Source organism: Balaenoptera musculus, chromosome 1 (genome assembly GCF_009873245.2).
Source record: "Balaenoptera musculus isolate JJ_BM4_2016_0621 chromosome 1, mBalMus1.pri.v3, whole genome shotgun sequence".
NCBI lineage: Eukaryota > Metazoa > Chordata > Mammalia > Artiodactyla > Balaenopteridae > Balaenoptera > Balaenoptera musculus.
Window position 1 is genome coordinate 81950730 of NC_045785.1, and position 21202 is coordinate 81971931.

At 35.2% G+C, this 21202-nt stretch overlaps 2 protein-coding genes across 6 annotated transcripts in view; one reads left to right on the forward strand and one right to left on the reverse strand.

Moving 5' to 3' along the window:
- Positions 1 to 16439, reverse strand: TMED5 (transmembrane p24 trafficking protein 5). 3 transcript variants are annotated; one of them, XM_036846291.1, is made up of 5 exons: positions 15951 to 16092; positions 15529 to 15648; positions 10726 to 10823; positions 5299 to 5482; positions 1 to 2935 (listed from the first exon to the last, which is right to left on the reverse strand). In XM_036846291.1, the coding sequence occupies exons 2-5, from the start codon at positions 15574 to 15576 to the stop codon at positions 2717 to 2719; spliced, it is 549 nt and encodes a 182-aa protein (XP_036702186.1). In that variant the 5' UTR covers positions 15577 to 15648; positions 15951 to 16092; the 3' UTR covers positions 1 to 2716. The 3 variants fall into 3 exon arrangements, with proteins under 3 accessions (XP_036702186.1, XP_036702176.1, XP_036702193.1); XM_036846298.1 differs by lacking the exon at positions 15529 to 15648 and adding an exon at positions 3322 to 3374 and having other exon boundaries at positions 2729 to 2937; positions 15951 to 16439; XM_036846281.1 differs by lacking the exon at positions 15529 to 15648 and having other exon boundaries at positions 15951 to 16429.
- Positions 16440 to 16475: 36 nt separating this feature from the next.
- The window catches only part of CCDC18 (coiled-coil domain containing 18), a 116437-nt gene continuing 111710 nt past the window's right edge, over positions 16476 to 21202 (forward strand). For all 3 annotated transcript variants that reach the window (XM_036846234.1, XM_036846243.1, XM_036846254.1), the window contains exons 1-4: positions 16476 to 16740; positions 17624 to 17807; positions 19344 to 19480; positions 20354 to 20528. In XM_036846234.1, the coding sequence (XP_036702129.1) occupies positions 19347 to 19480; positions 20354 to 20528 (309 nt within the window). In that variant the 5' untranslated portion in view covers positions 16476 to 16740; positions 17624 to 17807; positions 19344 to 19346. The remainder of the gene's footprint in view (positions 16741 to 17623; positions 17808 to 19343; positions 19481 to 20353; positions 20529 to 21202) is intronic.

Consider the following 21202-nt stretch of genomic DNA (forward strand, 5'->3'; position numbering starts at 1 on the left):
TTCTTTGATTGTAATTTTTATTATATATACTCCGCACAGTATTCAATGCTTATTTAATATGGCTGTGTCTGTTCATAATTATAAAGCAATTTGAGCAACACTGTGCATTATTACACTTCAACTGAAAAACCATTACATGCTGAATCAATATCTTTGAAAATTTCAGATAAAGAATTTTCTTTGGGGAGGCACAGAATTATAGGTACTCAATTTTTGTCAATTTTAGGACATAATAATGCTTAAGAAGGATAAACATACGTAACATAAAATTACATTTCAGTTTATCATTTATTTCAGTGCTATTTCAACCACTTATCCTCTGTATCTTGACATTCACATAAAAGAATAGCAATCATTAATGATCCAAATGCAAATCATAGTGAAACTCTAGGCCTCAGTTAAATATTGTAGTATTTTAAAAGTTTATATGATTAAAAACTGAAGACAAAATAAGCTGTTAAGTGATAAATAGTTTACTCAGTTTTAGCATAATTTTAATGTCAAAACAATACTGACATTAAAAAAACCATATGAGGCAGATAAACAATATTCCTTTAGAAATATTAAAGAATTTAGTACAAATTTGCTTACAAATTTTACTTTTTGGTTAATACAGGTAACATGCTTCTTAAATCTCTTCTTTTCACTTTGTCTATAAAAATAAAATTGTCCTCAATATTCTTAAATTCTTTGTTTTCCAAATAAGGCCATTATTATATAGTAAGTTACTGAATCAATGGTTTAAAATCAGTGACACAAATCATATGTAGGTGATGTAACAAATTTATTGTTAGGTAAAGAATCAGTAAGTACAGTAACCAGCCATACGTAAGAGGTAGAATTCTTAATCACAGTTTTATAGAAAAGATGCAGTAGTTTATACCTGTACTGTTTTATTAGCTATAGTACTTTAAGTTTGCTTCTTATTATGAGTGTATCAGAAGGGGAAAAGGGAGGGCTCTTCATAGGCAAAAATCTTATTGGCCCTTGTCTTGCATGTGTTATAGGGGCTACTCCTGGACACTTAGGAGCATTTTCTTGACCAATTAAGGTAATCATACCTTATCTCATTTTTAAAAAGCTTCAGAGTTGGGAAATCTAAACTTCTTTTCTGAAGAAGAATAGAGGGAAATATATAAGAAGGAGGGAAATACCTCTCTTTTTGTACCACTCTTGAGTGTAAATTACAGATGAAAGCATTCTCTCTGGATATCATTATTGCTTATTAAGAATTCCAGCAGTACTAACCAACAGAGGTTGTTCTATACTCAAGTTTATAAGTTGATTGTTTCTAACTTGTATATGTCATAAACAATATTACAAATGGGTATAACCTAAAAATTCTATTTAATTCATTAAATTATTAGTATTTGAGTAAGACAGGATGGCAGAGACTATAGGGTTATTCACATATTGAGTGTTTAAACTTCTGTGGGTTTCCAATCCTTATTTGAATGTCAATAAATAAAGTGATCAGAAAGGTCACTTTATGAAAGTTGTAATAAAAACTGTAATAAATATTTATACCCAGTAGGGCTTATGTTTTGTAAAATGTACCTGAATACTTAATAAGTGATAATTCAAAACAGAATAAAACAATTATAAAAAAATAAAACCCACAGTTTCTTCCAGTTAACTGGAAATTAATCTCATAATTTATATTAGGATTGAGTCATTATGATGAGCCAATCAGATTCCAAATACTTTATTTATAGTTTAAGTGAACTTTATTTTGATAGGATATTCTCTAAATTCTTTTATATTGAGTTTATTCTTTTCTTACTGATTTTGAGAACACAAAAGTGATATTTACTTACATTAGGTCCAGATCCTTTTAGCAATATTTCCTTCACAACTGCTGGTATTAATGTATTATCCAAGTCAGTAAACACGTTAAAACTAATATAACACTGTTGATAATATAAAAATAAAATGATTTTCCCTCACATTTAATTTTAAAATCTGTATTTTAGTTAAGGATTAGACAGAATGTATCCTTACAGAGACTGACAGCAATCTTTATTCTTCAAAGAGAAAATCTGTCCTAATTTTAATAAGTATGACTTAGCATTTTTAAGAATTATTCAAAATGTCAGCTTTTGGGAATGTAAGCTAGGTATATAAAACTATTTGCTAATATTTTAAAATGAAATATATTTGATTATAAAAATCCCACATATCTCTTTTTCACAGCTATGCTTCTATTTACATTTAGGAGATACATATGTAAAAAGAGAAAAGTTGAGTCTTTGTCTTCTAAAGATATCCATGATTAGGTAATTCTCAGATGATTTATAACTTAATATATTGAAAAACTTCTAGAGTTAATTTGTAATTGCCACATTTACAAAGAAACTTCTGGGTAACAGTCTTTTAAAAACATAGTTCAGTGTTACATTTAGGCCCAAAGTTCATTTATTTAAATCACCTATGACATTTGCAAAATTTTTTCAAACGTAGGAAACTGCCGTTATTAATATGGCTTCATTCATTTATACCTGCAAAATACTTGTTATACACTTAAGTACAACTGGAACAATAGGATTACTTGCACGGATGAAAGTGAAGACTTTCCTTTCACATTAAAAATATTTATTTCACACTTATGGTAATGCCTGAAAACGTTTTGCAAACAACTATTAATGGTCTTGACTGTAACAGTTTATTGCATTTTTCTGTCCCTTTTTTTGAATGTTAAGTACTCTACTTTGGAGTTTTAAGTTCTACTTTTCCTCTTATCTTCAAATAGACTCTTCAGCATATATACTTGAATGGCTGACACTACCACCATTACCACTAAATTAACCATAGACCAGAAATTTACTCTATCAAAGTTGCTTTCTTGTATGTTTCGGTCACGAGCTTCAAATGCTCTAAGCAGAGTTTGGATATGACCACTTTTGCTTAGTCTGGACTTGATACTGTTGATGGACTCCTGGAGATAAAAAAAATAATTTTATTGTAAAAGAATGCTCAGTAATTTTAAGTTAATTTAAAAATATGCTTCACAGTACTCTTACTAGTTTAATATCCAAACACAATTTTAATTAAGGGGTGGGTACTACTTAGATTACCTAAAGATCTTTATTATATAAAGTTTATGTAATAGTTCTCATGATGTATTTAAATTATTGTTTATAATTAGTTATTTTAAAAATGAACAAAGCTACTGTGAATTGAAAATAAATAATGTGAAAATACATTTGAGTGCTATAGTGCCAGTAATTGTATATACATTCTTAGCCCTAACAACCATAAAAAATATAATCTGTTTTTAATACAAAAATGTTCCAAGATCACATTCATAAAACAAGCTTATCAAGATGCATTCTAAGTTGCACATCTTCTGAAAAAACTATTTTTATAGTAGGGTCCTGGTGAGAAGTGATTTAAAAACTATAGGTTTACATGAATATAAGGTAAAGTTGAGATTTGAAATTTGAAAAGTATTGATGGCAAAAATAAGAAAATACTAGAAACAGATTTTCCTGGATAGTCGCCTTGCTTAAAATCCTCATTTAAATGCAAAAAACATACACAAAATTGCAGACTGCTCTGCTAAACCTACAAAACTACAAAATATAATATTTATCATATGGGCACGTTTGTAAAGCAATGGTATATTTTCCAGAAAAATGTGGGCTTCAGATCCCCAAATAAAAAGACCATCCATAGTTCTTTTCAATATCATGACCATGATAGTCAAGTATAAAATTATTTATTCAAGTTTGCTGTTGTTGTGATAAAAATTTTGGGGGGGGAGTAAATGAAAAACCTCCTGAAAGACATTTTATTTTTTTTCAAAAAAGACCAAGTATTTTAAGCTATATTTAAATCTGAACTTTCTGGTCATTTTGTTTAATTGTGAATGAAGTCAATCTCTTGAGAATGCAGTGAATTACTAACAAAATTTACAACTACTTCTATTTTGCTCTTGTTGGCAATATAAATTTAAAATGGGAGAATATATTAATATGATTGAGATTTAAAAAATGAGTGGGAAGAAGACTGGACTAGTCGTGAAACTATGGATACATCATTTCCATTTTAAGCCAGTTCCTTATGTATAAAATGGAATGAAAGGGGAAAGGGAGTTTGGAGCTGGACTAATGATAACTAAGTCTTCTTCTAGTTCTAAAATTCAACTAAGTTTCGTATACATATGAAATGATGAGGTCAAAAATTTTCATGGTAAAAATTCATGCCAATTAAGCTTAATCCTTTGTTTGTATTCACAGTAACACCAATGGAGAAGGTAAGAAAACTAACATTTATTGTGTGCCAGACTCTGTTTAAAGCATTTATATACATGCCATATCACATTTCATCCTCACAACAACTCTAGAGGTATTATTCCCAAGGATAATAGGAAACCAAGGCTCGGAGAGCTCAGTCACTAAGGAATTACATATATGATATGATCATTTAATTTTCTGACTTCTTAAGCTAACTGATCTACAGTATGTCTCTTCTTTTATAATTTGATAGTTGCTTTCCTAAGAAACCTCAAAGTGATCAAAATATCATATTATAAAAAAAAAGTTCAGGTTATAAGAGTATTAGAGGTTATATAGTTTCAAACTTGGAATAATCACATTATTTCTCCTGCAGAAAGTTCTATAACACAGGTATATACGCTATTTATAAGTATCACTGAGAATTCTATCATTTTATTACATCTAGCTGTGGCCGAAGGGTAATGATCTTTCTCCCCGTCACTGGCAGTACTATTATTAGCAAGTAGGTTCTTATACATGCACATTTCATTATGCATGTTTATGATAAATAGCGCATAAAGCAATTCAAGCCAAGAAGCCATAATCTAAAAGCTTTTACTCCTAAGTGTAGTGCTAGTTTCTGATAACTGCCAGGTTTGGCTAAGTAATGTTAACAGTGTTCCCAAAATTAAGTAATATCAAATTTCATGTTATAAAAACTATGGTGTAGGAAAAAATGCCTGTACATCTTAAGTGTTTACAAATTACTCAGTTTTATTATATGTGCAAGTTTGCTGCAGATCATTATTACAGTCTTCTGTTTGTGAACATTCTAAGGGAGTTCTGCAGTTAAGAGTCTGTGTTCAAATTCTAGTTCTCTCTCTCTGGTTCTGTGACAGAGACATTACCAAATATCCCTAATCCATAATTTTCCTCATTGGAAAGATGGAGATAATAATCCTCATAGAATTAAGTAAGGATTAGGTGAGATAATGCAGATAAAATGCCTAGCTCAGTGCCTATCACATAGTAAGGTCTCTAGATGTTAGTAATTTTTATTATTTTATTAAACCATACTGACCAGAATGTCTTCCAGTTTCATATCCAGCATATCTGTGCCAGTAATGTATTTCTTCCAGTCCTCTTGTTCTTGCTCCTGTTCTCCCATATTATCCAGGATTAATTCAAAGAAAATCACCTTCTCAGAAATGGTGCTGAATGTATTATCAAAGCAGAACATGTAGTCACCGCCTTCAGTCTCTATCCTATATTAAAAAGAGGACATGTCTTCAGTTATCTGTACTTCCATCTGGGATCAAAGGACAAACTACTGTAAAAGAGAAGGAATAACATGGTTTATAATAATTGGACAGGTTACTGATGGAAAGACTTGCTTAGTATTGAAAGACAATTTAAAATTTCTTGGGAAACCAGCAATCTGGAAATATATATTCAAGTACTTGCAACTTAGATGTGCTTGGCATATACTCAGTAAATTGGGCAAATGAGCTTGACCTAACTTTTGGAAGAAAACAGGATTAAAAACCTAGATACATGATACTTCACAATGAACCTTAATATTTATACATTATTAAAAGTAATTTATAATGAGTTCAATTCACATGGAAATATCACTACAAACCTCCCCTTTGAGATTAATCTGTAAAGTGAGTTTTGCTTTGTTTTCAAAAGCAGTGATGGATTGTCCTAAATGCTTTCTTCTAGGCCGCTTTGGATTAAGTACATCTTTGTAATAGTTTACAAAAATTAGGAATGAGTTCAGTGTCCAAGAACCAGAGCTTTACTCGCAGTGGCATTACCTTTACTGAATAAATGCCACTCATAACAACTTATGATCTTGTCTTAACATTCAAGATAATTGCCCTGGGCAGAGTTAACTTAGCAAAATAGCTTTCTAATAATATTTTTGTGGAGAGAAACTTAAACAAAATATTGCACGGGCTAATGACATTTACTACTGCTGGCCACAAAAAAGTTCAACCTGTGTTTTAGTTTTCGTTGTAACTATTCACGAAGGTTGGTCTAAATGATTTTGAACTTTCCTTATCTCCAATATGCTAGATCGCTTAAATTTTGGGGCAGCTTATATTATTTCCTACAACCTTCTGAACAACATGTGAGTCTCATCTTTTAAGCCAATCTCCATCCTTTTTTTTCCCCTTATTTCTGACTTAACTGTTTTGTTTAAGCATAAGAGAGAACTACTCAGCAATGTGATTTGATTTTAGCATATATACGATAAATAAAAATAGCCAATACTTGTATACCTCTTCATAATTTACATACTGCTTTGACACATTTTATCTCTTTTAATCCTTATCATCATATTTGAAAGTAGGCATAATCGACCTTTTCAAGGCGAGTAAAATAAGGTTCACATAGATTAAGATACTTGCCCATGATCACATAGCCTGTTACAGGCATACATGAAGCTTGGATATCTGACTCTCAAGTTAATTGATCTTTCTACAGTACTGCTCAGAGCCTGTCTGTATTCTCTGCAGTCTCCTCAATCATGACAAACCTTTGTCTTTTGAGGATTCATTTAACTTTTGAAAGGAGCCTGAAGCAAACACTGGTATGGATACAGGGGGAACAATATTAAAAGCAACAAAACAAAATAAAATGTTGTGACCATTATGCAATATGACCTAGATGTGGGGCATTTCCTGAGGAAAAATTTCCAGTGTATTCTGATGAATGGCATCACTGATACAGTAAGCGTATAACCACCAAATGTGACTATTCACTTAGACTATGCCTTCTCAATGAGAGGATACTGCCCCCTAGGGGTGAAAACTGGTTCAAGATGGGCAAAAAAAAAAAAAAAAAGCTATAATAGTATCGTGGCCCTCCAAAACTCAATCCTATGACAAAATCTTATTCCTTAGTATTTAATTTTCTCTCATGGGGTTGTCTTGGGCATATCACAAGGAGCATGAGCTCATAGAAGACACACACAGTGTGTCCAGGAACACTGCTACAAAATGCTAGCAAATAGATAGCTGTGATTGGAGGACATTTGATTGGTTGATTGCTTGATCTAGAAGTCATATGGCAAGAGGTGGCCTACACATGCCTAATGATGCCACTGGCTCCCTTGTGGGTGTGTGTTTGATCTTCAATCTTTGAGGTGCCTTGCATTATTTTCTATAGCCTTGTGTGATCTTCATCTTTTAAGCCAATCTTGTTTTTCTTCCCCCTATTTGTGACTTACTGTTTTTGTTTAAGCATAAGCGATAACTACTCAGCGATGTGATTGGGTTTTAGCGTATATACTATAAATAAAAAGTCAACACTTGTATATTCCTTCATAATTTACACACTGCTTTCATACATTTTATCTCTTTTAATCTTTGCATTTTGGGCGAAGATTTGGATAAAACTAGTTTATATTTTATTATTTAATTTTGCAAAGGTTATTCAACCCATCATCAATTATGGCAAACACTGGGGGAAAAAGTCAATAATATTGAATGACTATTGAGTAGCTAAAGTTATTTTCCCACATCAAGCAAAAAGTTAAAAGTTAAGGTCACTAAAAGTACTTTTTAAGAAGTTAATGTAATTTTTTTAATCATTCTACTTTTCTTGAAAAATATTTGGAATGATTTTAAAAATTTTAATTACATTGCTATTATGTATATAAATTGCTAATTTGCATGTGTAATGGACACAATATATGATAAATTATATTAAAAGTTATTCAGAAAATATAAATTTAATGTTAATAACTTTTTAATCTAACTTTTAATTTTGTTTAGTCTTAATTTTATTTAACCCAACTTTATTTAGTCATTCTTAACCCTGAACTGGATAAAAAGGGTAAGCTTTGTACCTATTCTTTTTATATATAAAGCACAGATATACATAGTTAAAAAAAAAAGGGGCATGTAGTATATCTTCGGTATTAAAATTTCATGGGGGATGATGAGGAAAAAAATGCCTAAAAAGGTTGTATGGGGACAGGGGTAAAAATGAAAAAAATTTGAGAAGCACTGACTCAGATGTATGAGCTTCAACATGTGTATACAAAAAAAAGATGTTTACTACTTTATAGTCAGTCATTCCTATATTAATTTCTTTCTAAATTTGTGTTGACTACCTTTAGTAGAAAGGAATATTATTACTACAAATGATATAAAATATTATCCAAATAAAAGCATATAGAGTAAATTTTCCTTTCAAGTAGAAAAAGAATTAGCATAAGTAGTCCAAAATTTATAAGTTATGGTGTGAGTTAGGGTAATATTAATTCAGTGGTCTAGAAAAATGCTTTTATATATGACAGTACTGGACAAATAAGTATTAAGCAGTTTAAGGCTCTGTCTGGAGATATTTTTACTAACCCTGACTTCTGGAAGGACAGCATTTGTTTTAAAGATTTAATTTAAGAAAAAAACTGTTCCGGTGGTATAACTGAGATTTTAGTTGCCTTTAAAAAGTTAATATAGCTAAAGATAAATTTTTGTTTAAATCTAATTTTTAGAAAGTAGATTTGTAAATCTGGTGTAGTGATTAAGAGTGAATTGGACTGACTGGTCTTAAATCCTGGCTTTGCTGTTCATTAGCTGTGTAACCTTCAGCAACTTACTTAACTGCTCTATACCTCAATTTCTTCATTGGTAAGATGATAATAATATCATGTACCTCATAGGACTGTGGGGAAGAATAAAAAAAAATTAATACATGTAAAGTGCATATTAGAACCATGACCTGGCACATCAAAAGAACTCGATAAATGTGAACTCTTATAAACTCATTCTTTTCTCCCAATGGTTTAATGAGAGGTAATTCTATGCAAGAAAGCAATAAGATACCTTTTCCCCCTAACAGTTAATTTTAATTTATCTCTAAATGAAAGCAGAAAATTGGAGAGAAATTAAAATTGACAGAAATTCTATACATTTTCTATATTCTGAAATTTAAAGGTGAACTACATTTTTAGTTCTTGTTCATACACCTATCAAAGAGAAAGCATAGTTAATTCTCGTATATCAATCTTAACTGACTTTTTAAATTACCGCTTCTGATTTTATTTATCAATAGTTATGCAGATTTTTTTTAGAGCTCTGTATAGGTAAAACGCCATTTTCAAAAGCACTTAAAAAATTATGGTTGAAACATTTTCCCCACCTCGTTCACTCATACATGTATTCAGTATTTACTGAGTATCAACTACATGGCAGGTACTTTGGTTAACAAAGGCCACTGATTATAAATAGCTAGTACTTACATAGTGCTATGTGCCAGAGATGTTCTAAGCATCGTATGGTAGAAAGCAAGAATTTGGGTTCATCCTGCCTCCTCTTAATAAATGTGTATCCCTGCAGACTTACTTAATTTCCCTGAGCCTCCTTGTCTGTAAAATGGGAATTGGGGAATCAAAGAATCTATCTCTCACAGTGGGTTGGAATGATTAATTTAGAAGCATATAAAATGCAAAGTCTAGTTTATGGCAAATATTAGACACTCTATATTTGATCTTATTCCTATATACTCAGTTTAAACAGGATAACAATACTGAGTAAACAGTGCTGCAGTAAAATAATAGAATGAAATAAGGAAACACCAGTGAGATATGAAAAAAGAGAAATGAGATATAAGAGATACAATATATGGGCTTTTATCAAACTCTAAACTCAGAGTTATAAAAATTATTTTATTTCTATATGGTTTCCTATGGTCAGATCTTTTACTTTCAGATCTTCTAATTATCTAAAAAGAATGAGGTTCGAGTAAAATAAAAATTTACACACACAAAGATGTATTACTGTACTGCTGTTTTAAGAAAACAATGGGCAAAAATGATATAGCCAGTAGTTCAAGAAACTTTAAGATATATACCTGGAACAGTAACTTATAGTTAAAATAGAATAAGCCTGTGCTAGCCAGAAAGGCAGGTTTAAAATGCCACAATAGATTGAATGCAGTACCTATGGTATACTCATCTCATTAACCAAAGCAAAAAAAAACAAAACAAAAACTTAGTCAAGATCAAAAGAAAATGCCTAAAACAAAAAGATAAGATTGGGCTTCCCTGGTGGCGCAGTGGTTGAGAGTCTGCCTGCCAATGCAGGGGACACGGGATCAAGCCCTGGTCTGGGAAGATCCCACATGCCGCGGAGCAAATGGGCCCGTGAGCCACAACTACTGAGCCTGCGCGTCTGGAGCCTGTGCTCCGCAACAAGAGAGGCCGCGATAATGAGAGGCCCACGCACCGCGATGAAGAGTGGTCCCCACTTGCCGCAACTAGAGAAAGCCCTCGCACAGAAACGAAGACCCAACACAGCCATAAATTTTAAAAAAATTAATTAATTAATTAAAAAAGATAAGATTAATGGATGACAGTTTAAGATAGATCACTAACAAGGACTGTTTAAAATGTTCATATGGAATCATTTAATGCTAATATTTAGTATCAAATGTGCTAATTTTCCTGTGCCCACTGGTATTCAGATCAAGGAACCCAACTAAGATTACTTACGTGTGAACTCCATCTGATTTTCTTTGTTCAAAAACTAAGGTTCTTCCTTTTGGAGAGGCAAGATGGAAATCAATATCTAATCCTGCTCCATCTAAAACCTGTAGGAAGGCATAGAAGAGAAGAGCACATTTTACGAATTCTAAAAATAAAAAGCTATATTAAGTAGATCATATGATGAGAAGATTTCATTTCTAAACCTAGAGGGGTAAGAAAGTCAACAGACTCATGTTAGGGCTAGAAAGGAGCAGAAAGGCCATTTGGTTCAATTCCATTCATTTTTGGAACTTGTCCCTTTCTTGCCAATTCCTGTTGCCATCACTTAAATTTATGTCTTATGGGTATTACTGAAATAATCTTCTTAAAACAGATGCCCTGTAGAGTAGAAACACAGAAGGTAGTTCAATTGGTAGACGCTTTTCCTTGGGCAATTTAGGGCTTGCTATGTAACTTTTCTGAGTTTGTTTCCTCCTCAATAAAATAATAACTAGCTACTTCTTAGCCTGGAACTCAAGGCCTCTATGATCTGATTCTAACTGACTTTTTCAAGCAATACCTATTATTTCCCAATATGAACTATATATTCCAAGCAGGCCATTTACTTATTGGCCAAAGAATAAGTACAGGAAACAGGAAAGAACCTGTTCCTTTACAATCTCAAAATGTCCCGATGATGATGATGATGATGATGATGATGATGATGATGACAGCAGCCAACAATTACAGTTTATGCCACACATTGTTTTAAGTGCTTTATGTGGATTTATTCCTCACAACAACTCTAAAAGGAAGGTTCTATTATTGTTTTCATTTTAGCCAAAAAAAAACACAAAACAAACCCCCCCCCCCAAAAAAAAACCCCACAAAAAACTGAGGCACAGAGAAGGTTGCCTAAGGTGATATGGTAAATAAGTGGCATGGTCAAAATTTGAACTCAGCAATCTGCCTTCAAAGGCTACTCTTTTTCTTATATAACACCATTTTATTTTTCTTGGTGGCTTTAATGGAATGATAGATTACCTATTCTTGTGCTGTACTTACTGATCAACAGAACTGGTTTCAAATGGCTAGCTAAATATACATAGTTCTTTTTCTTCTTTAAATCCCAATGAAATGAAGAAAACATAACGATATAAATAATCTATAACAACACTGGAAATCTAGGAAAGCTGTTAACAGATTTGAAGACTAAGAAATTTCTGGAAGCTATTCCACTGAGTAAAGAATACATCTAGCTACCAATTTATATCAATTGCAAAATTCTCAAAACATACTAGAGACACACCAAGTATTTGTTGAAATTGATGCCCTCTTTTTCATGTTATTGGTTCTCAGAGGATCAAATTCTGAAAAAATGTAAACAGACTTAAAAATACGTTTTATCAGATAAATGTAATATACATCCTCAGAGAAATTCAAGAATGTAAAAATCTACAGAAAATGAAGATGCTGATATGAAAAAGTTCTTAGAAAAACCAAAAATGTGATTGCCCAAATAAAGCCTTAGCGAATGTAATGACAGCAGAATGGACATGGATGGAGACTAAAAATCAGAGAACTAAAAGGAGCCAAGGAATTCTCAGAACAAGGTGAAAAAGTATAGATGAAAAGTATGAGGGAAATGGTAAGACCTTTATGAAGGACAGAGCTAAAGATTTCAAATACCCACCTAATAAAGCATTTCAAAAAGAGAGAACCAAGAGAAATGGAGAGGAAGTTATCAAATAAGAGAATAAAAATTCCTGCTCCAAAAGATAAAAATCTTTAGACTGCAAGAGTCTAATAGATGTGAAGCAGGATAAATGAAAAAAGATCCAAAAATCCTAATGACTTTTCCAAAGGATTTAAAAAGAACAACCTAGAAACTTCCAAAGAGTAGTAGTAGAGAACTACAAAATAACAAGAACTGGGATGGCATCAGCATTCTTGCCTATACACTAGATGTAAAAAAACACAAGGGAGCCATGTCTTCAATTTTTCCAAGTAAAACAATTATATTTACTGAAGAGAAAGCAAAAGGTAAAGCCATTTTCAGATATCCAAGGACTCAAAGTGTTCTGAAAGAATTACTCAAGGTTCTCCTCCAAAAACCAAAAACCATATCCATTAAATCAAAAAGTAAGTGATATGACAAAACTAAGCAACGACTTGAGTAAAACAAAAGATATTATTGGTAGTGACTGTGAGGCTTAATGAAATCATTAAAAATGGTATTTAAAAATACAGAAGCTAATTTTAAAATATACAAAATACCTATCTAAAATATAAAATAAAACAATACCATAAATCTAAAACTAAACTTCCCAGTGACTTCAATGGATCATGATGGACGAGTCCCACTTTCACCTTTCTGTCATAGTCTTTCAGTCCCTCAAAGGTATTCTTCAGTCTTCTTCCTCAAAGCCTTGGATTGCCACGTGCTGTGCTTTTTATCCATCACTTGCTCCACCCCCTTATCCCTAGTAAGCCTGATTCTTCTACAGATCTGAACTCCACCTCTTCTGGGATGTCTTCTCTCAATTCCTACTGTGAAATCAAGTCCTTCTATTAAACACTCTCATAGCTTATGCACTTAGCTTCATAGCACTTATTAGAGTTCTAATATCACACTTACTTGTGTAATAATTTGATTAATGTCTATCCCCTTAACTAGACTGCATAAGTGCACCGACTATATTTTTACTCACCATTGTATCTGCAGTATCTAGCATAAAGCTTACACAAATTAAGCACTCAATAATGATTTAAAAATTTAAATGAATGATCTATTCATAAGATATATATATTGACACTTCAAAATTTCAAGAACTTAATATATTGTGGGGCTGGTCAATTATCCTAAAAGTGTCCTCTTAAACCCAAAAAGTGTGAAATGGTTAAAATTTTTCGATATGTCACAGTAAGCCAAGGGCAATGTCTAGAAAGTCTGTTCCCTGACATTTTAAAAACTAAGACAAAACCCAGTAGCTTGTAGTTATTGGAAAATTAATCACAGAGTTGGAAAATGCAGACAAAAGGGTTGAAGATGATCTCTATCCTTTAAACCCTTCTAACATTGTCTAGGACTACAGACATTTAATGATTTTACTTCTTTCCTCAATCAAAACAAATTGTTTAGGCAGAATGCTTTAGGGGAATAGTCCCTTTGAGTGATGAAAGATGCAAAGTATAAAGCTAAGCCATACCACCTATATAACTCTAGAAGTGTAAATGTAAAAAAACTAACATATATTGAACATTTACTATGTGTCAGGGATGGTACATGAACACTTATTAACTAATTGTTTCAAATCAACTCTTACTATTATTATCTCTATTTTAAAAGTATGGGGTTAAGTAACTTGTTCAAGATCACACAGGTAGTAAGTGCCAGAGTCAGGATTTCAGCCCAGGCATTTTTTTTCTACAGTTGGAGCTCTCAATCATAAGAGGTCAGTAGTTTAAAATAGATTTCTTTCCTAATACCTCAGTAAATACTGATGAATTTTGAACAATAAAAATTGTTTTCTTATCTAGACTATTTCTCTAACCCCATTTGGTTTCCTTACCTCTAATTTTGCCCTCTTTAAATCCATCTTCCACACTGTAAAACATTTTTGACGGTTACCACACTGCTTAATCTTCAGTGGCCCTTATACAGACAAAGGTCAAAGCTACTCAGCATGGCACACAAGCTAAGATTCATGATCCACGATCCAGCCTCCTGACCTCTCCAACCTCTCCTTCTTCTACTCCCACCCTAGACTTTATAGTCTTAAAGGTCCACCGAAAACTCAGCACTTCTAGCGTCCACTACATATTGCCCACTGCTAGAACACTAACACTATGCATTTTCAGAACTGTCTATTCATTCTCATCCTTTTCCTGAAATGCCCCTTCTTCCTGGCATTCCTGTTTCACCTAAGCATCTTTCCAGATTCCAATTTATTTTCTCCAGGAATTCTTTTCTGATACCCCAGAGAAGAAGCCCTCCTCCAACAGCATTTAACCGTACTTTATTGAAATTAGTTGTTTATGAGCCAGTAACCTTTAAATATTAAGATCCTTGAAAAGGGTTCTTTCTGTTGTTTGTCCCTTCCCCCGTGTCCTCGTCTCCACTCCTCCATTACTGGCACATGGTAACTGTTCAGTAAATGAACTTTTGAACTGGACTGGAAATCAAGAAATGCTGAGCTCCTGCCTCAGTGTTGCTCATTAACTGTGTGACTTTAGATACTTTACTCTCTATGCTTACCTTATGCATCTATAAATAATCTAATTCTAAAGTTCCTTCAGAGGAAAATTCTAAATAACTTTATTTTGCTCTATATGTGACAGTACCTGTTATTGAAAAAGATTCTCTACATCAACTATAAAAAATTAACATCTGATTAAAAATTAGGTAACTTGTAAAAAAATTGAGAGATGAACCACACCAAGGCATCTTTTTTTTTTTTTTTTTCAGTGCTACTTAGAAACATCGAAATTTGCTGTATTGGAGCTTACAAGACTTCTTCTAAGAAATTACCCTCTACCAGAATGACCGCATAAATTAAGGGAATTCCCTATAATATTACGCAGATACTAAAAAGAAAACAATGATATGGGAGAAATACTTAGAATGCTGAACGAAAGATTACAAAGTTTTAATATACAGATAGATCTCATTTGGTTTTTAAATAAGGGGTATATAACTGAGAAAGAAATGTACCATTAAACACATCAATAGCCCCTTTCAAAATATTCCAAAGTAGGATTTAGTGATAATCACATGGTCACAGTTCAAAAATCCTTAACTGAAGCAATGACAGTATAGATTTACAATACCGGAATTGAGTGAGGGCGGTGGGGGTGATTAAGGCCAAGTGTCATCATCTCGTCCAATGATTAAGGAGAACGTGTATTAGGCCTGTATTGTGAAATTCCCAGTATTGAAGCGTGTACTGGCTAGAAAAGACACAGGTGAATTATGAAACAAAGAGAAAAACCACCGACATCACCAGAGCTGGCCTGTTTCCGACCGGAGGAAAGGGGAGGGGTGGGGGTAGTCAATTCCAGGTCCCGCCTAACTTCTCGGTCCCCAACCCTGGGGAGAGCCTCGCCTCGCGTGCCGGCGCGGAGCTGGCCGCTTCCGGGCAGCCCTCGCCTCTTCAGCACCCCGGTCGTCCACAAGAAGTTTCTAAGCCGGTGAGAGGCGACGACGTGCAGCTAGGCTAAAGGAAGGAGGCTGGCTCAACCTCTGCACTTACTTGGTACTCGATCTCCAGCGAGGCCTTCAGGGGCATGGGCTGGTAGAAACACTCCTTCTGGCCGGCCGGAAGAGTGAACGTGAAGTCGCTGTCTAAGGAGGGCGTGAAGCCGACCGCCCCAGGCAGCAGCAGAGAGGCCAAGAGGACCACCGGGAAGGGCAGCCAGATCTTGTCGCCCATCCCTGCCTGGGCGATCTCGAGCTGGAAGAGGCGTGGGAGGCGTGGGTTATAGGCGCCTATGCTCCGCTTTTCCTCCCTGAACTCCTCGTGGTTGGCAGGGAAACCTGGAGCCTGAAGAAACTCCAGGTGAAGGCCGGGGCGGAGGAGCGTTTCTCAGAGGGGAAAACGCCGGCCTACAAAGGGTAGGGACTGAGGGCGGAGCCAGCAGTCCTTTTCCACACCCTCCCGGGTCTTGGCTCCCTCAGGCCCCGCGTGAGCGCGCCCGCTCGACACCCAGACGGCCGCAGCTTCCCATGGCGTCCCTCACACCAATGGGCGTCTTGGCGGTAATTGTGGGAAATGTAGTTCCGGGTGGGCAGGCTCGGACGCGTTCGCAGACCACAATCCCCAACAGGCCCCGCGCGTCCGGCGTCGCTTCACGCAGAGTCTTCGCGGCGGGCGGGGCTGCGGCGGGGCGGGGAGTACCCAACGGCTCCCGCGGCGGTTCGAACTCGGCGCAGCTGGGGTTCGTTGGTTTCCCTCGTGGTGTGTCGGAGGTTCCACGCTTGGGGTCCGGGAGAGGGTCAGAGGTTTCCGAACGCAGCGGAGAGCGCGGCGTGCGCCGTCGTCGGTGGGTCTCTCTCACAACTATGACTTGGGTGGTGAGCGACTGCCCCTGGCGGGTGGAAACCGGCCTACCTGAAGGAGTTTTGTTCCTTTCCCTGTCGGTATGCTCGGATGCGTTTCGTCTGGTCCTCGCCCTCGCTGCGCACGCTGCTCTGCAGGGTTGTATTTTAGTTGACGAAAAATCGGAAAGGAAGCTGTCATGTTTTCCTCCACTTCTTCCAGATGAACGAAGGGCCAATTCTGTCAAATTGAGCGTTCTTGATACAGGACAATACTATATAAAGCCATGACCTCCTTCCAAAATGAGGAATACTTTTCGACTACAGCCCATCTTTTTACATACAGGGAGTATAATGAACACTTGTTTTTCGGTGTGATGCGTGTGCGTGTGTATACCTACAAAAGCATTGTTACTAGGGCCAGAAGAAGGCAGGGTCTGTTGGTAGCATGATGTGCTTTTCCACGTATGTACAGGCAATGAAGCTAGACTTCATAACTACTGTCAGTTGAAGGGAGGAGGAATCTTTATTTATTTAATTAATTAATTTATTTTTAAAAAAGAAATGGCCGCCCCGCACGGCAGGCGGGTATCGCTGACAGGTATCCAACCTGCGCCCCCTGCAGTGGAAGCGCAGAGTCTTAATCACTGGACTGCCGGGGAAGTCCCAGGAATCTTTATTTAAAGATAATAAATGGCCTACTAGGAAAATAAAAATATGTTTGCATTGCAAACGTTTTCACTGATACCTCAGAAGGGTTAGAGAATTCTTACATGAAAATATACAGAAGATGTTGGACATAAACCTGATTTAGTTGAAACAATGTCGAATGGCTTTTTAGAATTTGCCTAAATTTTCGTAACCCTTTTTTCTTTCACCATCCTATAGGGAACTAGAGGTGTTGAAAAGAAAGCAGAATGGGGACCTGAACCATTGACTTGTGTTTGGGAGAGTCTTCTCATTTAAGCAGAAGCAAATTTGTGGAAACAAAAGAGGAAAGAGGATAGAAACATTTTCTCTACTAAGATTCCGTAGCATCTCATTTAATTTCCTGCCAGTTTCTTCCAATAAGGTGAGAGTTTTCTTTTTAATCTTCCTCCCTACATCTGAGAAATTTTGAGTGTGGAATGAATTTGTCATATTATTTTAGCTAGATGAGGGGAAGGAAGGGCAGTTTAGTAATCATCATTTATTCACTGAAAATATTGAGTTTCACTAAGTGCCTTAGAGTCCTGAATATAATACACAAGACTCCTAACCTTTTGGAGCTTGAGATGTGGTCAGAATTCTAGAAGGGTGATGAAAGAGATGCTACAATGACAAAGGTAAATAGGATCTGAAAGAAGAATGTAATTTTAAGATTATGCAAGAAGATGTATAGGAGTAGTAGAGATTATAAAGCCTTCATCTTAATTGTATTGTTAATAATAATTCATGATAATTATGTATATTAATTAACAGTAAAATGCGGTACTTTATCATGATTTTTTATGTGCAAAGCTACTTAGTAGAGAATTTCACAACCCTTGAGATACCCATCAGTTGAAGAAACAAAAGCTTTTCTTCATATATTTCTGTGAGTTAACCTGCTAAATGTCATTTTGATCTCTGTGGTTGTGGTTTGAATGTGAGTGTGTGGTTTTAAATTTTATAACCATGGTGAATGGGAGAAGGAGATAAGCTTTCTGTGGTAATAAATTACCTTTGAGGCCTTCCCTGGTGGCACAGTGGTTAAGAATCCGCCTGCCAATGCAGGGGACACAGGTTCGAGCCCTGGTCCGGGAAGATCCCACATGCCACGGAGCAGCTAAGCCCGTGTGCCACAGCTACTGAGCCTGCGCGCCACAACTACTGAGCCCGTGAGCCACAACTACTGAGCCCTTGTGCCACAACTACTAAAGCCCGTGAGCCTAGAGCCCATGCTCCGCAACAAGAGAAGCCACTGCAATGAGAAGCCCGCGCACCGCAATGAAGAGTAGCCTCCGCTCGCCGCAACTAGAGAAAGCCCATGCAGCAACAAAGACCCAACACAGCCAGAAAAAAAAAAATTTGAATGACTGTAATGATACCAGTTTTGTCAGATGTTCACAGCTGTAACATGAGTGTGTAAGTTTGAACACTTCATATTGAAATTAGTCTATAATAAATAAGAAAACTACAGTGTGACATAATTAAAAGATCTTTGGATCCTGATGACCTAGGTTCAAATATTTGTTCCACCGTTTACAGTTTGTGTGACCCTGAGCAAGTTATTTGTCTCATTCTTAGTTTCTTCATCTTTAACATGGAATAAAAACACTTAGTTTACACAATTGTTAGAAGATTAAAGATGCTTAGAAAAGGGGAACTTTAATAACTAGTCCCTGGCTATAATGAAAAATTGATTCACTGAAATTCTGTTGAACTTTCCATTATAGCTTAACACGCTGAGAAATCCATTGTTGCTGGGTGTTTTGTTTCGTTTTGCTTTGTTTTAAATTAACCATGAAAGATTTCACAACATTTGAAATAGAAAAATAATGAGTTAAATTTTATTAGTGTGAGAGTATTTTGACTGACACCACAGATTCTTTCAGGCAAGGTATAAGAAATTCATTTCTTTTTTTAGGAAATGGAATCTAGTTCCTCAGACTACTATAATAAAGACAATGAAGAAGAAAGTTTGCTGGCAAATGTTGCTTCCTTAAGACATGAACTGAAGATAACAGAATGGAGTTTGCAGAGTTTAGGGGAAGAGTTATCTAGGTGAGTGAGTAAAATTATGTGTACAATTCTGAGTAGGACTTTAATTTATGAATGTAAAATGTGTGAATATCATTATTATACGATGTGTTTCTAATGTGTCCAGAATAGAGAATAATGTTCTATAACTTTTTAAAAAATAATTTGAATATAACTTTCAGTTTAGGAAAAAGAACTATTAGAGCAGCATTTACATATTAAGACTTTTAATATATTAGGACTCAGTCCCTGGTGGCACAGTGGTTAAGACTTCGCCTGCCAATGCAGGAGACACGGGTTTGGGCCCTGGTCCGGGAAGATCCCACATGCCATGGAGTAACTAAGCCCATGCGCCACAAATGTTGAGCCTGCGCTCTAGAGCCAACGAGCCACAACTACTGAGCCCATGTGCCACAACTACTGAAGCCCGCACGCCTAGAGCCTGTGCTCCGCAACAAGAGAAGCCACTGCAATGAGAAGCCCATGCACCGCAACAAAGAGTAGCCCCCGCTCACCACAACTAGAGAAAGAACGTGCACAGCAACGAAGACCCAACACAGCCAAAAATAAAAATAAATAAATAAAATTTTAAAAATATATTAGGACTCAGAGTATAAAATATATGTGTAGGCTTAATTAATCTTTTATTATTATGACTGTTTTTTGAATCTTAAGTAATCCTAGCATTGAGGCTCCAGAAACATAGATTGCTAGTTTAAAATTAATTATGGTTTATTTAAAAATTTAGTTGAAGTGCCTTAAGTTCATTTCTGGAATCTGATTTTCAGCAACGTTTCAGGTGCTTTTCTTTCTGTTTTCTTATTTAATGTATAGAAATTTAGAGTGAATACTTAAAGTACCTAAGAACTAAAATGTATTTTTTCTTTTTTTTTCTAGTGTTAGTCCAAGTGAAAATTCTCATTATGCCTCTAGTCTCTCAAGGTCTGAAAGGCTTGTTGTGGAAGATCTTTCTCAGCCTAGCCAGCTTGGACTTTTGAATTACTCACCTTATAAAAAAGTTTGTAAAATGCCCAATAGTGGTACTGATTTTCAAAAAAAGCCAAGAGATAAGGTTATTATTTTTAGACCTGCCTACTTAAAAGTAGTTTTAGTTTTAGACTTGTCTACTTAAAATACTTTTTCTTTGAGTTTTTTCTTCAAATACCTTATTCATGTTTTCCATAGTTTTTAGTACTCCAGACTCTTTGAATTTAAATATAATGGTTCTTGTTCTGTCCTAACAAGAGAGTAGTTATTTTGGTGTATTACTCTATTTTAAAACTTCTATATTTATTACCTTTTTGCAATTAAATATCTTGTTTTCTCAAGTAAATTGTACCCCCTTGATTTTAGTACTGTACCATGTATGTAATAGGTAATCATGGCTTATTAAGTGGTTAAAGTGTACTTACTGTTTAGCCTGGATCAGGTGCTCCATTCATTATCTCTAAATTTTGTGGACGATGTTAGACATCTTTCCTGGTCTTGAACTCACTCTCTCTTCCTCTTTTTTATTTGGCCATATTATCTATCTCCCTGTGTATACTCCTCTTCCTTACTCAACTCTTTTATCTCCTTTTCCACCCTCTTCCTCCTATTTTTTATTACCCCATTGGCAGCATGCATATATACATATGGTTGCATATGTACATCATACTCTTTCTTGATAAAAATTCCTCTTCCCACTTCAGAAAGCCAGCAATTGAGAGATTTTCTTTTTGTAAGGAAGCTGCTTGATGAAGCTAT

Excerpts from the sequence above, each read along its gene's own strand:
- TMED5 (XM_036846281.1), bottom strand. The coding sequence starts at position 16,130 with ATGGGCGACAAGATCTGGCTGCCCTTCCCGGTGGTCCTCTTGGCCTCT. Across the intron at positions 10,824-15,950 it reads CGCTGGAGATCGAGTACCAA|GTTTTAGATGGAGCAGGATT; the intron begins GTAAGTGCAGAG and ends GCCTTCCTACAG. Across the intron at positions 2,936-5,298 it reads TGAAACTGGAAGACATTCTG|GAGTCCATCAACAGTATCAA; the intron begins GTCAGTATGGTT and ends TTTTATCTCCAG.